General features: G+C 41.1%; 1 protein-coding gene across 5 annotated transcripts in view; it reads left to right on the top strand.

Annotated features, from left to right (window-relative positions):
- Positions 1-16,938, top strand: part of ntn1 (netrin 1) — a 328,369-nt gene that overhangs the window by 154,025 nt on the left and 157,406 nt on the right. For all 5 annotated transcript variants that reach the window (XM_062970707.1, XM_062970709.1, XM_062970708.1 and 2 more), the window contains exon 6: positions 2,168-2,242. In XM_062970707.1, the coding sequence (XP_062826777.1) occupies positions 2,168-2,242 (75 nt within the window). The remainder of the gene's footprint in view (positions 1-2,167; positions 2,243-16,938) is intronic.

Below are 16,938 nucleotides of genomic sequence, written 5' to 3'. Positions count from 1 at the left end.
GTTCATTTAAAAAGTCAATTTGGAAAAATAAGACTGCCTGAGAACAAGCTCTAAAGCATCTTTTGGAGCAAAAATTAAAATAAGTCCCTGTCTTATTATGGGGGAAACAGGGTAGCATAAAAGAACAGAATAAACATGTGGTAAAGAAACTTGTAGCTATTTTGAACAAGCTGAGGGAGCCTGCCACACACACTTCCTTTATGTGGAATGTGTGAATCAACATTAGAGTTATACCACCTTTACACTAATCAAATCCAAATAAACTCAGTTAGTAGTTCTAGACTCCATAATCCAATTAAAGATTATGGGATTATAAGAAATGTTTTAATCAACCATCTGATATTGCTTTTATCTTTTATTCAACTCTTTAGTGAGGGGAGGAGCCATTTAATTAAGAAGGAAAGAAGGAAGCTAGCTACTATGTGTCTGAAAGTTACACATTTATTCTCTCCCATTCTCCTAACATTCAATTCACATAAGAAGAATGAGTCAACACAAATCAAGGCTGGCAATGTTTTCAGTGGCATCCATCAAGTCCCTTTATAGTAAAGATGAGTAGGCAAGGTCTGCCAAAATTTTGCCTTGTATCTGCCTATCGAACTATTCAGTATAATAGTTTTAGTGATGTGGAAGAGTGAGGGCAGGAAAGTCAATAAAATATGCATGCATGTGCAATGCAGCTGGATCTTGATGACTCTCTCATAGTTTCTACTGCCCCAAGAAACCTGAAGGATCTATATTTAGGTGGTATCATTATTATTTTTAATCTCTCTATATGATTGCCTTTATTTTATGCATATCTAGGTCATTATGTATTTATGGATACTTAATATATGTATATTTTATCAGTCTGGTATACAATTCTGGGTGTTTTTAGTAGAAAAGCATAATCTAAATAGATTCCTACTTCTCTTTTTTCTCCTATTTTATGGCCCTCACATGATTGCTGTGATTTTAGTTAGTGAGCGATCATGTAGAGAACTGAGATGTGCACATGATCAGTCCTGAATAAAAAGATCATTTGGGAGCTCTCTGCAAACTGTTCTGAATTTTGCAGAATGCATGATATATGGCTAATGAATCACAATCTTTTTTAACAATTGTGGAGATGTTAGTTGCCTGCACCACACATGAAAGTCTCCTCATTCCAAAGATCTTATCTGGTTCATCTGCCCCTAGTTTATTCAGCTATGGATAAGGATGGATGATGTTGGAGAAAGATGGTGCTTGGCATATCCAAGGAGGAAATACAAGAATGGGTAAAGCTGGACTACATATAGCTCAACTCAATCCAGCCTTTGGGAAGAGAGTAAAGAGTGAACTGCAAAGAAGAGCCTATGGTGACCAGGAGACAACTGTGCTTGCTGTGTTCCTGCCGACATGAAATGATTCCAACACAGCCGACGTGGAGGGAAGCAATGCCAAAGCAGCAGTGCCGCATAGCATTAGAAGCACTGGAACACAGGATGATGTTCAGGAGGAGGCAAAACCATCGTATCACAGCAGTAGGGCCCATTAGAACTGAAGCAGTCCCACTGGGGCATTTTATTTGCACACTCCAGTAGAGTGGACGCCAAAGGCTCTGCTAATGCTTCATGGGCTGCTAATTTCTTCTCTGACCTCTTTTGTTAAGGAATGACCCCAGCCAGAATCTTCCTGCAGTGAATGCCAAAGCCTGACACAGGTCTGGGTTGGGGAGGTGACAAAGAGGCCTCTGTGGCTTTAATCAGGCTCCGGTTTGCTGTCTAAGAACTGGGGAGAAGGAGGGGGCTATGGCTCTCTAAAGATCTGGGTGGCACAATAAGGGAGGCCCCAGGTCTCCCATGGAGGCAGCCGAGCTGGAGCAGCCTGCAGAAGGCAGCTTAAAGAAATTGTCAGGCAGGAAGGGGAGGGAAATTGGGTGGGGGTGGGGAGGGATGGCTTCTTTTGTGAGGTTCTTTAGAAAGGCAGGTTTTTCAGTGAGTGCCCCCATTAGATGACCCAATCAGGTCCTGGCAGATGGATATCACAGGCATGCTGCTTATTCATCGCAGGGTACAGCTTCTACTGCTCCAGCTCCTCCTTCCCAGCCCATCCCTCCCTCCCTCCTCAGAGGCTTTCATTCACTTTAAGTCTAATTTGTTTTTATTAACACTTTCTTCTCTTTCTTCCTCCACATGCCCCACAGACTGCGATTCCTACTGTAAGGCATCCAAAGGCAAGCTGAAGATCAACATGAAGAAGTATTGCAAGAAAGACTATGGTGAGCCACTTGTGTCAATGTCACTCTAGAAGTGCTATATGCCTATCAATCTATATGTGTGAAACAAAGTTTTAAAGTTGTGTTTCATTTCTGAAACAAAGGCAGCAATGGATCTCTGTTCTACGAATGGCCTGTTACATAGTCAGCCCCAAATGATATGAACAGCCTAGGTTCCAGGAAAACACTTGCAAAAGGGTAATAAACAATGGGGTAATATGTTTTATGTTTTCCTGGCTGTAATAAAATCAAATGTTGGAGCAAATGAACTGTGGAGATTTTGCCCTTTTTTTTGAATCCAGGGAGAGCATGGATGAGCTCCCTCACTCAGCTACAGCTCCCCATGTGGGAACATGAGAGAAGCCTCCCATAAGGATGGTAAAACATGAAAACATCTGGGCATCCCCTGGGCAACGTCCTTGCAGACGGTTAAGTCTCTCACACCAGAAGCGACACGCCACAGGATATTTTCGGTTTCCTGATCTTGATGTTGTGTGCCTGTAAGTCATTTCTGACCTATGGCAATCCTAAGGTGAACCTGTAAGAGTTTTATTGGAAAGATTTGTTCAGAAGAGGTTTGCCATTGGCGTTCCAGTGAGTTTTATGGCTGAGCTGGGATTTAAATCTGGGTATCTAGAGTGGTGTAGCTAACTTGTAATATGGAAATAGGTAGTAACCAGCAGTTAATGATATACCTGTGTCTGAAGGCTGTATGCAGATCAAATGGGATCTGGTGGCTTTAGGAAACCTAGGGTTCAGCATCTGTATGCTGATCCTCATTTTGCCCATTTACAATTTTTACATTATAGGACTTTGTTTTGATGGGCAGGGAGAGAAGGAAAAGAAGGCATAACATACATCGAACAAGGACAATAGCAGAAAGAATCCATTAATTGTTTTGCTTTCAATCTATGATGCAAAATAGGTGTAGTGCATCTACAGTATATTTCTGAGTGGCTTTTATTTCATCTTTAGATAGAGATGTAGATGATCTGGATGTATAGTTTATTATGGTATGGGAAGGCATACTTTGCCCTTATTTCTTTAAGGAGCAGTATAATTGTATAATTGCCTTGTGGAACTTAGCAATTATGTTCATACCACTGGGAGTGTTTATTTTATTTAGAAGTAACGTTTTTGGTGGTCAGTACTGAGAAGAAAATATTTATGAATATCGGATATGTAGGTTACATATCATGATTCAATTTATTTCTGTCTGTACTATTCCACCTCTAAAAACATGTGGGCAGATGTGAAATCTGGAACTTCCATGGCCTTCTTAGAAACATCTCAATTTTATAGGATTGTTCATGGGATAGGGGAGGAATAGCTGGAACATAAACACTTTCTGTGTATGTAGATATGGATTACTTTGGACATAATCAGGGTGTGAACATGCTCCTTCCAAGGTAATTCATATCCACAGACATGGAAAGTTACCTTAGCTCTTGGGTCAGGGGCAGTTTCTGACTTTACATGGAATTGTAAAGATAACTAAACATTTTCTCGCAACAATCACGTTACATAAACACTCCAATGCTTTTCCTACATGGCAGGGGCTTGGACTAAATGGCACACGTGGTCTCGTCTAACTCTATTATTCTATGTGTCTATCATCATGTTACTCAGAAACAAGCACCAAAAGAAGGATAGAGATCCAGATGTTTCTGGGAAGCAAGAAAGGGCTGGGCAGCCGGCCATAGAGGGAGTAGAAGGGGGACTCTAGAAACAGCTGAGAACAGAGAACAGCTGATGAAGCTAATGAGAAAAGGAGGAGAGGGAAGGAGAGATAGCAAGAGGGAAATGGCTTTACACAAGATATACATGGCCAGGCAGCTGACACTCCCTAGGATCTAACAGGGAAGAGACAGAAAACAGCAAAGCACCTGGTGGCATCAAGGACAAAGAAATGTTCTGGGTTTTTTTTTGTTCTGTTCTGTTTTTTTTTTTTTGTTGATCACAGAACATTTTCCAAAGCATGAATTATCATCCTAAACTGCCATTCTTGGTTAGAGAGTGATTGTAAACCGAGGGAAATGCAAAGATATAAAATGCAAGCAGTGATAATTAAGTTAAAGCTGAACTGCAACTACTGTATTTTGAAAGGAGCTTTGATGATAATACAAAAGTAGCAAATGAATGAACACATATTGTCAAGAGTCAGACGCCAATTAGCGAACAAAAATAGTTTATTCAGCAGATAAGCCAAAAAGTAATGTTAACACAGAAAAAACCTTGAAACACTTCACTATCAGTGCTTCAAGAGCAGTTCAAACAAAAATATAATTCAGCAACACAAGCAGGTAAAAACAAAGCTAAACAAACTTAGTGCAAACTGCACTTTCTGAGTCCAAGCCCTGCCAGCCGGCTCTGTAGTTTTCAAAGGAACAGTTCGCAAAAGAAAACACCAAATTGGTCAGGAAACAAACAAAGAATGCAGTAGACTGCTTCCACAATGTGGATAAAGCCGAAGGCTCCAAAAGGATGGTGAAAAGACATCCGGGATTCCAAGGTCAGGTCAGGAGATAACAGCGGTGTCCAAAGAGCAAGCCAGGAGTCAAAAGCCGATAGTAGTCATCAATCACAGGGCGAAGGCAGTAGCAAGGTCAAATTCCGATCCAAGGTCTGAAGAGGGTGCAGTCATCCAAAACAGGTCCACGATAAGACACAGCGAGAGCCAAGCTAGGTGATAACAGCAGATTCAAATCATAGTCCAAGTCCAGTCTTCATGGAAACACAGAGATCCCAATGGCGCCTCAGCAACACCTTGCCACACGCAAAGTGCAGTGGCCAAACATTCCCATTTTATTCCCCTTCCTCCTGGGTGACCAAACACTCACACCCAAACACCAGGTGTCCCAAATCTACTCAGAGTCTGAGCTCCACACAGCTAGAGCTCGTGGATCTGGAGTACCTAGCAATTCGTCGGAGTCCCAATCATCCTGCCCACACTTAGCCCCATGAACACTTAAAGAACCATCCTCCCTTCTCCAAGCATCCCAATTGGGATCAGCTCCTGCAGAAACCCCAGGTTCAGAAGTATCCATAGACCCCAAATCCCCAGACATCTCCGGTGGCTGTGCCCATTTAGTGCCCGCTTCCCCAGCCACCACCTGTTCCTCAGCATCCATCTCCCCATCTGAATCTTCCTCAGAAGATCCCCCATATAGCTCTCTAAGTCGCTTCCTGCGCAACTCCTCCAGTGAACCCTCATCACGAGGGTTTTTTCTTCCTCTTCGAATTCCATCCCCATCAACCATAATCCCCGAAGGCGCAGTCACAACACATATAATGTGACAGTATCATTTCTGACATCAACTTAAGGTCAGTTTATTTACATAGATATTAGGCTGTTCAAGCTATGGTAAGTAGACTTATTATGTTTATGTTATGTAAAAGGACATTAATAGAGAAAAACATATATCATAGTGGAAGACAGCCAGCAAATGATTCCTTGATGTCATTACAGCATTTTGCAGCAGTGTTGCCTGTAAAGATATAAGGACTAAACTGGAATATGGGTTTGTTCTGGGATCTGATTCTTAAGTCTGGATCTTTTTCATGAGGTTTATTGCTGCTGCTGACTGGGGCTATCTATAAGCAAGGACAGCCATACCTTCTGGTACCTGTATGAATAATTAATCCAAACGTGCCAGTAATTCATTAAATACTGATGGAGTTTACATGGGGAGCTGTATAGGTAACAAACAGTGTTCTTTTGAGTCTGTTATGTAATAGAGCCATTCCAGTTAGCAGGTTAGGCTTCTTGATCTGTTTTCCCCCCACTTCATTGGATATATATTGTAGCCTGAGAGACACCTAGACTAAATCTTTACGTTGTGAGTGTGTCAGATGAAACTGAACAAGTATGGCTGTATCATTGTATTTAGCATATACAATAGACATTGTGATCCCAGTAGAAGCTGGAAGTCAAAGAATCATAGAGTTGAAAGAGACCAAAAGGGCCATCCAGTCCAACACCTTGCAATCTAGGAAAATACAATCAAAACACCCCCAGCATATGGCCATCCAGCCTCTCTTTAAAACCCACCAGAGAAGAATACTCCACCATGCTCTGAGACAGCAGCATATTCCACTGCTGAACAGCTCTTGCCATCAGGAAGTTCTTTCTAATGTTTAGGTGAAATCTTTCCTCCCCTGCAGTTTGAATCCATTGCTGTGTCCTGGATTCCAGCACCCTCCTCATTGTAACATCCTTTCCAATATTTAAACATGTCTATTGGGTCTCCTCCCAGCCTTCTTTTCTCCAAGCTAAACAAACCTAAGCCATTCCTCATATGGCATGGTTTCCAATCCTTTGATCATTTTGGTCACCCTGCTTAGAAATACTTAGAAATATATAGTGGTCAGTGAGTGTCTAATATAAGGGGGTACTTAAGTAATATGGTGTATAGTAATACCATAGTGACCAGGAAATGCCACAAAACTCTGTTTCCAGGAAATTAGCCATTTTAGTGTGCTGCTGCTGCTGCAAAAAAAAAAAAAAAACCAGAGAAGATTGGGCATTTTAAACGTTGCCAAGGGATAAGTTGTTTCCTGAATTGATTTCTGCAACTAGATTATAGGCCCCACAGAGCCAACTGCCTTTCCTTGAAAACAAGAGGTGCACTGTCATAACTGAATATTTATTTTGATTCACACTGGCTACAGTTTTTTTTTTAATTCAGTGCTTATCATTCATACAGTTCAGGAATCTGCAGATGCTTGAGGTCAAATGTGAAACACTTGTCATTAAAACAAAACTTGCCCTTTGCCAATGTTTATTTCTGTTCAGATTGAGAACATCCTGCCCAAGCCTCGCATGGCTTTTCATCTTTGATGATGGGCCTATGGATGAAAAAGATAATCCCTTTCTTAGTCTCCCTCCATTATGAGAGCAAGGAAACCAATCCTGACCATGTTGTATTTATATTCTAGGAGATTGTTTTTGAATTTAGCTTTCAAATGGTTATGTTTATCAGTCTGTCAGCAATGTATGCAACATGGAATTATTTGGGGATGTGCATATGCAGAGACCAAACAAGTGTTAAGATAGCATTCTGTGATACATCCTTTTCACACAAGGCCATTCCTGTCAACAGCCCAAATTGTTCACTTCAGAAGAACAGTTGTTTTTCTTGAGTATATACAGGCAGCTTCTTACGCATTCATAGGAGCAAAGCTGCAGGAAAGGAAAGGCAAAGAACAAAAAGGCCCTCCTTTAATACACACATCTTCGCCCACTTTGCCATGCCATGGCTACCTGCCACTGTAAGCACGAAAAAATCCAATGGTCATTTGCTGAAATGAACCCTGAATAATTTATCACCCTTTTCCCATGGAAGGACAGAGTGCAGACTGGGCATGTATGCTTGACGCTTAGTTAGAAAGTACTGTTGTCAGTTTCCTTGCCAATCCCCCATTGTGAGAGTCAGGTGCAAAAGCTTGTTGTTTAGACTTGCTTTTAACAAAAAGACAAAGGTGTTTTCTAAAGTTTAAATTAGAAAGGTTCTCCTCCTTTATTCCACCATAAATATTCATTGCTAGGGCTATACAGAAGAGTCACATGTCTATGAACAAACATGTGTTTGGAGGCCACCTCCAACCCAGGGTACCTCTCTTTCTCCTCGGTACTCAGTTTAGATCTTGCCGGTGGCTCTTGCATTCCCTTTCTACCTGTCTTCTGGAAAAGTGGGATGGGACATAGCTATTCAGTAGATACCACTACTGTTTCAGAAAATATTCAAATAATGTGTCATAAAATCAGAACTGTTAGCTAGAAGAAACAAAAGAGGTGCTAGGAAGATTTGTGGTTTCTGTAGCCCCATAAAGGTTGTCAGGAGATGTGAGTGTTAGGTTTGCAGGGTTTTCACTCTCAGTCTAAGCAGAGTTACAACCAAACCTGTTGATTCATCTTAGAATCCATTCTTGAGAGAATGCAGAAGTTATACAGCACTCAAGCTTTTGTGGTGGCATTCCACAGACTGGAGCTGGACATTACTCTTCCCATGGCACGACGATCAGAGAACATAAGCAGGTCCACGTCAGCAAAGACTGGCTTGTTGATGCCCTTGCTGGCTCTTCCTGTCATATACACGAACAGGGAAGCCTGAAAGAAGAGGGGAGGAAGAACAGTTAGGGCCATCCTATGTGTCCCTCCATCTCCCTGTGTGCCGACGAGTGATCTCAATACATTGAGAGCCTTGTGGATATTTTTGGTAAACAGCACCTGCAGTAATTAAAATTAAGCAGTTGTGCTAAAAGGTTAACAAAAAGGGATAGCTGGAATTTTAAGCAATCAAAAGGAGTATATGAAACAACCCAAATCAACTGATGTATATACCCAAAGGAACAAAGCAGGCACAAGTCTTGCACATATGATTGCAAGATAAAGTACCTCATAGATTACCATGGGCTAATGGTGTGGTAGTTTTTTCCTATCATGTCTTTAGCATAGTATTCAAAACAGTCCGGCTGTGAGGAAAGTGTAGATTTGGTTACACAGAAGGACAATAAAGACTTTTTATGGACTCCCCAGCAGGAAGCCAATTAGGAGACTGTTTGCCTGAACTTTATGGGATGATAGCAACTCTGAATATCCTAAAAGGCTTTAATTAGATTGAACATGGTTACTTCTCTTTTGTGCTAAATTGGGGTGCTATCATCTGGACAACTAGCCCCTATAGTGTTGCTATCATCTTTATAATTTGTTGATTCTAAAGGGGAAAGCATCATTTTTAAAAGGAAAACCTTTGTGCATTTTATTTTCACACACACACATACACTCAAAATTGCATTCTATTTGATTCTAAATTAAGAGCTGAAAGGTGTCAGATCAAATTTATGTTCAACAACCTTTCTTTTGTTGTTGGTTAACTTCAGCAGGCCTGCAGAGGGAAATGACCTGGCAGACTTGGATAGTCTGTGGGATGTTGTATGTTCAGGGATATGTAAATAGCATGTTGCACCATCACAAGAAACTAAATGGGATGTAGAGTGAGACACTAGTGAGGAAAGCATAGTTTCTTGAACGGTGGGGGGTGGTACCGTGTTTCCCCAAAAATAAGACAGTGTCTTATATTATTTTTTACTCCCAAAGATGCGCTAGGTCTTATTTTCCGGGGATGTCTTATTTTTCCATGAAGAAGAATTCACATTTATTGTTAAACAAAAAAATGAACATTTATTCTATATTGTACAGTAGTTGTCATCACAAACCAACATAACCAATCAAGATAAACTGTGACTCCTGTCAAAAATTTCTTGTTACTACCATTATTTCCGTATACAACTGGTATGTACATTTACCAATCCTGCATGCTATGGTGTTTTGTTTGGCGGGCGCCGGGCCTGCTCCCAAACAAAAACTTTGCTAGGTCTTACTTTCAGGGGTGGCCTTATATTTAGCAATTCAGCAAGACCTCTACTAGGTCTTATTTTTTGGGGATGTCTTATTTTAAGGGAAACAGGGTATCTATCTGCATTTTAGAAATTTGTGTAAAAGAAGATGGTTTCAAACTGCAAACTAATATTCATTGCATTTCACAGAGATGGAAAATGTGTGGCTTCCAAGTTACTGGTCTGCAGTTCCCATCATTTCTCACCACTGGCTATGCTTTGGTAGGACTGAGAAGAGCTGGAAGCTCATAATCTGAAACCTTATTTTTCTTCTCTGAAATAAATGCTGACTTATGCTTCTGTTCTGGGTGACCTAGAAAATACTTCGAGAAGTGTTCTTTCTAGGTCTCCAGTATGAGTCTGTGATCACAGGGTTGTTGTATGTCTTTCGGGCTGTGTGGCCATGTTCCAGAAGTATTCTCTCCTGACGTTTCGCCCACATCTATGGCAGGCATCCTCAGAGGTCTGTGATCAATTTCTAGAGGACGTTAACCATAGAATCGCATTGGAGACCTAGAGAGAACACTTCTCAGTGTCACTAGGTCCTCCAGACCAATTATCTGGTATTCCAAGTTCTTTTTCATAAAATGAAATTACATTCAATGAGCTTGCACAATACAAAGCCCTAGTATATATGGTTTTAAAGGCCAGTGCCTCACCTCAAAACTGTTTAAAAAGAATTGGCCCCTTTTCCTGTGCAAGATGCCAGTAGTGTCAGATTAGGCAGAAAGTCTGAATCAGAATTACTTACAATATATGCTGCATCAAAATATTCTAACGTTTGAGGTTTTCAGTTACCCCTCTTATGTGCAGCATGGTGTGTTTGTGTAGTGCTCCAGCTTCATTTTATTTATGAGTAATGCTGACCATGATTTGTCACTGTGGTCTGCTCATGCCTGTTTTTCCTTACAGGCACCAATAGGCATGAATGTTGAGGAATAATCCATATAAAGAGGGCTCATTATGCAGCTACACAACTGCATTATCATCATCCTCATTTACAGACACAGACTACCATGAATAAACCTGTAGAGTTTTACAAATCTGTCTTGCACAGTACTTTTGTCAAGTGTACCCATGTATTCATGACTGCTGGTAAAATATGAGGAGGAAGAAATATAAACTCAAAACTGCAGCAAACTAATGTTGGTATACTCTCAATTTTAGAAATTCTACCAGTGAAAATGGAAAGCAGCCTGAGTGAAAGAGAGGGCAGAGCCAAACCAGAGTCTAATAAACAAGTGGAAGTGGGGTGGGAGTGGGGATTTGCTCATCCCCACTTTGCACTTGTTTTTCATACTGAGCACGTCTGATGTCTGGGCTTGAGGGAGATGTGGGTGAATTCATAAGTAGGCATGGAAAAGAAGCTGAAGTAGAAAGAGCACAATCAGGCAAAACTTTGGTGGGATGCAGGGACACCTTTCTGTTTCCGGGTAACTATGGCTTTCTAGGCAGGTGAGATGCCATCTGGCATGCAAAAGGAAGGCAGAACAGCTGAGCCTGGACTGGGAGAGGCAAAAAAAACAACAACAATAAGAAATGCTTTCCCTGCATCCTGGGCTACTCAGTTTCTTAATTCGGAGGTGCTGTTCAAACAGTTTCTCTTCTCTCTGTGTGATTTTTAAAATATGCTTTGCTTGATGAAGATGCCACTAGACTGTTGAAAGCTTGCATAAGGTATTTTGTGCACTTCGGTTGACCAGTTAAAATGTCACTCTTTGTAGATTTTGAATTTTATTGTATTTTGCTGAATGGCTAACATATTAGGTAAAGGTAAAAGTTTTCCCCTGACATTAAGCTTAGTCGTGCCCGAAGAGCTGGCATTGTATGCAGACACCTCCAAGGTCATGTGGCCGGCATGACTGGATGGAGCACTATTACCTTCCCACTGGAGTGGTATCTATTGATCTACTCACGTTTGAATGTTTTTGAACTTCCAGGTTGGCAGAAGCTGGGGCTAACAGCTGGAGCTCATCCCATTCCCCAGATTCGAACTGCCGGCCTTTCAGTCAGGAAGCTGAGCCATTGGGGGCGTCCAGCTAACATATTACTTCTAAATACATTCTCCTCCCCACCTCTCTTTACATATCCCTACCTTCCTTTCTAGTTACCAAATATAAGGTCAGACACAATTTGATCTTCCATGCACGAGATAAACTACTTAAGGCCCCATCTACACTTCCAGTTTCTGAATCCAGATTATCTGATTTGAATTGGTTTATATGGCAATGTAGATCCAGTCTAAGTGACAGAGATACTTCTCTCATTCTTGGTATTCCCTATCAATACCTTCTGGCTTTCTACCATCAATGTTTAACATGTATTAAGGAGGAGCTGTTTGGGGTATGTGTGTATGTGTGTTTATGAGGGGTGTCAGAAGAGGATCCTGTCCCAAAAGGTGAGATCATCCTGCCTGCTGCAGCTTTCTTTGGAAAAATCCTTCTTTCGTGGAGGCTCTTGTTAGTCATCCTCTTTGTTGAAAGGTACCTTGGCAGCAACAGATGGAAAAATAAAAATATGTTTTCAAAAGACTTTATAAAAAAAAGTATTCCACATAGAAGCCCAAAACTCCTGGGGATAAAGCTAAGGAGGGAGAGGAAACACATGCTGTTCTAATAGCAATTCCTCCAAACATATTAATATGGTGCAACCATATTTCCCAGAGTGGCAGTCAACTGTGACAGGTTCCTGGGTGTAACAGGATCCATCTGCAGTCTATGAGTAGCTGCGTGATAAAGGGAAGTCATGAGAAAACATATCCTGGTTTGGCCAGGATGGCCATAAAACTTGTTGGGGGGAAATGAATTAAAAGCTGCAAAGAAGGAAAGTGACTGGATGGGTCACACCTTTTGCAAAAAGCAGAGATTAAACCTCATAAATCTTCAATATTAAACTCAAATGAAACAGGTAAACCTCATAAGCCTTCTAGCCCCAGTTCAAAAATAAGATTTTAATAACACTGACAAACTTTGCTCTGGAGAGGGTTGAAACCAGAATGACCTGACCTAGGCTTAGATAGTTTATAAGAACAAAGAACTACAGAAAACACATTTGTTCCGAGTCTGCAGACATCTGGAGGGGATGGGAAGGATAGGGAACTCCAACAACTTTATTGATTTCCCTTGTTCCCCAGGCTTTGGTTTCATTTGATAAAAGCAGAAATCTTTAGGAAGATTTGTCTTGAAATTAAAACTTCTGGAATGTTCAAGATCCAATGGTCAAGATGATGATCAGGTTTAGCTGTCTTGTATCAATGTAGTAGCCATTTAGAATGGTAAAAGATTTTGTAATTTAGCTCTCTAGTATTGCAAAAAGGGTATGGTGCCTCAATATGCCTATAGGTCTTTTTGTGGAGAGATTTGGAGTGAAATCTTATAGTGCCTACAAGTCAGTTACATTAAGTTCAACGAGAATTACTCTCTGCATGTAATTGTGCAGAATTGCAACCTCAAATAATAATGCTTAGTATTTTGCCCCAGATTGTGACCCCCATGTTACTGTAATTTCTCAGATGCCTAAAGAGTTACATTGCCACCTCGTGGCTGGTTACAAGTGCATGGAAAAAGAGAGCCTTGACCTTGTACCCCACTGTGTCTTGAGAGAGCGGCACTCTACAGATTCTTATAAAGAGAACCAGGGCTGGCGGAAAGAACGCCAACACAATGCCTTCAGTATAATCAAGTTACATTTTGATATAAAATATTATATTTTCTATTCCTTTCTGATAGACATTTCTCTACTGCATTACTTGCACGCACACAAGCCCTGCCAAAATAGCTCTTCAAGCTCTTCTTGACCCATTTCTCAGAGGCCAGTTTGACTTTGACCTGAGCAAATTAGTGTGGGTAGGTTGTTAACTTTCAAAAAAAAAAAGTTAACTCCTGCCCTTGTTGACTTGGCCTTCTCTTCCCCACTTAGGAAGGTTTATAGGGCTGCTGGTTCTTCTAACTGCCCAGAGAAGAGGAAGAGCCCAGGCAAGCTTGAGGACCCCTGCCCTCGGCTGCTCACAGGCTCAGAGCCTAAGATATCCTTAGCCAAGGGCTGGACACATGCCATGCCATGTCGGAAATGAGTGTCATTGGGGGCTCCAGCAGGAACAAGCTCAATGTGAAAGCTGTGACTCAATTTATTTTGTTCTCTCCCTCAGGGGGTACATTGCCAGAGCACAGCAGGCTTGTCGAGCTGCTTACGGGGCACCTGCTGCTTGTTTCATCTGCTTGGCCCCTTCTCCCCGGTTACCAATCCCGATCATTTTGCCCATCATGTTCTTACTGGTGCCAGGGCTCAGGCTAATCCACTTTGCCTGCGAGCCTTTGGCTGGGAGGGGGGCTTTGTGGCTCACAGCACAAGCTCACGGATGAATGGAACAGAGATGCTGCCTCTGGAGGAATTTCCCCTTCTTCCCCGCTGAGAGAGGTTACCAGCCCTGTTAACCAGCTGGCTTGTCAGTTCTTCTCTTTAAGTGAATGTTGATTTGATCTCTTTTTAGTCTGGCAGGCAGGCAGTGGGAGGATGTGCCAGCAGCTGTCAGAGCTGTCAGTGTTGCACAAATTGAGAGGAGGGGAAGAAGGAAAACCCAGCAGAACACAGAGGAAACTGTGCTAATTCTAACTGGAGTTGGACTGGTTTTCCTCTTTTGTAATATCACACTTTAAAATTAACCTAGAAATCATTGCTGCTGGGCCTGACTAGACAACCTTATACATTTTGTGAAAACAGCTTGCTATTGCAGGATCAACAACCAGAAATGTAATGGAAATATTATTAAAATAGAAGGCCATCTGTTATCATCTGGGACAAGTGATCTTTGGCCAAAGCAACAATTAATACCTGAACCTTCACAAGAAGATCTGTCAAGCTGCTCAGAGGAACCTGCACAACTCTCAGGTCCCAGATTTTTGATAGGATTTGCTGTAAAGAGTGGGACGAGGGTACAGAAGAGAAATGATTACTTTTTATATGGAAAGACAGTTCCCTCCCACATTTAAAATAGCAATAACTTTTCTTAGTTCTTTGGAATGATAAAATCAAGTTCCCTGGGGATATACTAAATTTTCCAGGCAATTTTTTGTGTAAAGGATCCTTAATGGCCTAGAAAGCCAAATTCACAGCTCAGCTGGTGTTCCAATTTGTAAAGCAGGATTCCATGCAGATGAAGATAACAGTTTACCTCTTAACTTTCAGACAACTTTAATGAGTGATACAAATTCTAAAGAATTTTTAATGCCTGTTGATTTTGAGCAACTAACTCTTGGCTCCCTCCCACATAGATCCTGGATCACAGGAAAAAGGACAGCCTTTTCAGTAGAGCTTTCCTAAATTGGCCTTTCTGGAGATTCAGATAAATCAACTGCAGTTTCTTCAAGGATGCATAACCCCTCTTGATGAAAACTTACTATTGTGACTACTATTTAAGATTTAAACATAAAATAAAGGACATATTTGTTTCAGCCAGAACTATGAATGGCTTCTACTCAGCAATATCTATGTCAGGATTCGAAGTTCAGCAGTTTTCCTAACCTTTGGCATCTTTAGGTAGGAGGTTATTTGGCTAGTCTGTTGGAATGCATATCCTAAAATTCGTAATCAGTTTAGAGAGAGGCATTTCATAATTTAAGAAAATTCTGAAATAGCTACTGCTAGGGATGAGGTAGTGTGTAGAATGGCCTATTCATCTCTCCCAATCTGACATGTCTTGCATTTTTATGAGCCGTAGTTGGTTAAAACGTGAGACTCTTGCTCTCGGCAAATGCATTGCGTTCAAATTCTTTTCACATGCTATCCCCCCTCCCTCTCTGCCAAAAAAACCAAACAGTGGGGCAAAGTTCTGGATAGGTTTTTGTTTCCTTTCCTACCCTTTTGCTCAAACTCAAAGGGGTGCCTTTTGTTACCATGGCCACCTTTCATGACTTCAGCTAAACAAGGCCTTGATTTCCTTCATGTTTTCTTTTCTTTTTTTAACGTTCACATTGAGCCTCAAATCCCTAGGTAAGGGAAACATGGAAACGGTTACCATCATAGTCAGGTCTGGAATGCAGGACACTAGCGCAGACCACCAAGGTCACATGTGAGAAAAAGAAGGGAAAGTTGGACAGGTCCCTCTCTTCACAAGGGAAGGATGCAGAGGAACAGTTCCCAAATGTGCTAGCAATTGCCATAGAATGCTTTTGAGGGGTTACACAAAGGTTTGAACACATAAAGAACAACATATTGTGCCCAAATGGCAAACATCCTTTAGAAAACCAGGATAATAGCTGCCTTCTCCACCCACTTTAATAATAAAAACATAATCTGGATTGGATCCAAATTATTGTCCTCAATACTTGGAGGCCACCTTGTGCCCCTCACTGTGTCTCTGCTCCTGAGCTATCTTAATGGCTTGTTGTGAAGATAAAATGGGAAATAGCCTTGCATGCTGCTTGGAGCTCACTGTAGGAAATGTGAGGTGCAAATGCAGCTAATCATAAAACAAGTAACTGTGTAAAAATGAATCTGAATTTAATATATTTACCCTTTGTTGATTCCACAGTCTTCTATCAAGCACAGTAAATTGAGGATTCATTTTCTGTAAGTCAATTAGTTCATGAAGCTCCCCACACCCCATAGTAACTGAACTTCCAATATGGAAAAGAATTCCAAATTGCGGACATGTCCTCCCATTTGCAGATTAGATAAATATTTAGTTGGACTATGGCGCAATTTGAATTTCTTGAAGACTATTAGATTCCACAAAATGACCTAATAACAACAACAGCACTTTATTTATATTCCTTCCTTCTCCCCTAGAGGATTCAGAGCGCATTACAGCATTACATACACAGGCAAACATTCAATGCCTTTACAATCACATGAGACATACAAACACAAAGAAATATTAAATAAATATTAAGCATTAAAAATATTTAAAACCAATTACAATTATTGTGGAGACTCATCAATCAAATAGTATATTTTGCTAAGCTCAGTCATCAGTGATAAACATGAGCCAGAGAGAAAATTAAGAGAAGTCACCAGAAAATAAATAAAATAAAATAAAATCTGAAAACAAAACAAAAAGTGCCCACTAAGCCCAGGAGAAACAGTTGAAAGTTGAGCATTGGCAGATAAGTAAGCGGCTTCAAGCCAAGCCCAGTTTCAGTACTAAGTTAATGGTCAAAGGGAGGCTGATTGGTAAAATTCCCCAGTACTGTCATACTATAAGGTATCAGTGACTTGAAGTAACTTTGGACAATGGCTACCTAGCGGTGAGGTCACGGCATGGTAGCAGGAAATGGCGGTGATGGTAGAGCAGCTTTGCTGCA

This window comes from Anolis carolinensis, chromosome 2, assembly GCF_035594765.1.
Source record: "Anolis carolinensis isolate JA03-04 chromosome 2, rAnoCar3.1.pri, whole genome shotgun sequence".
NCBI classification, from domain to species: domain Eukaryota; kingdom Metazoa; phylum Chordata; class Lepidosauria; order Squamata; family Dactyloidae; genus Anolis; species Anolis carolinensis.
The sequence above is the reverse complement of the archived record's forward strand: the minus strand, read 5'-3'. Positions and strand labels throughout refer to the sequence as shown.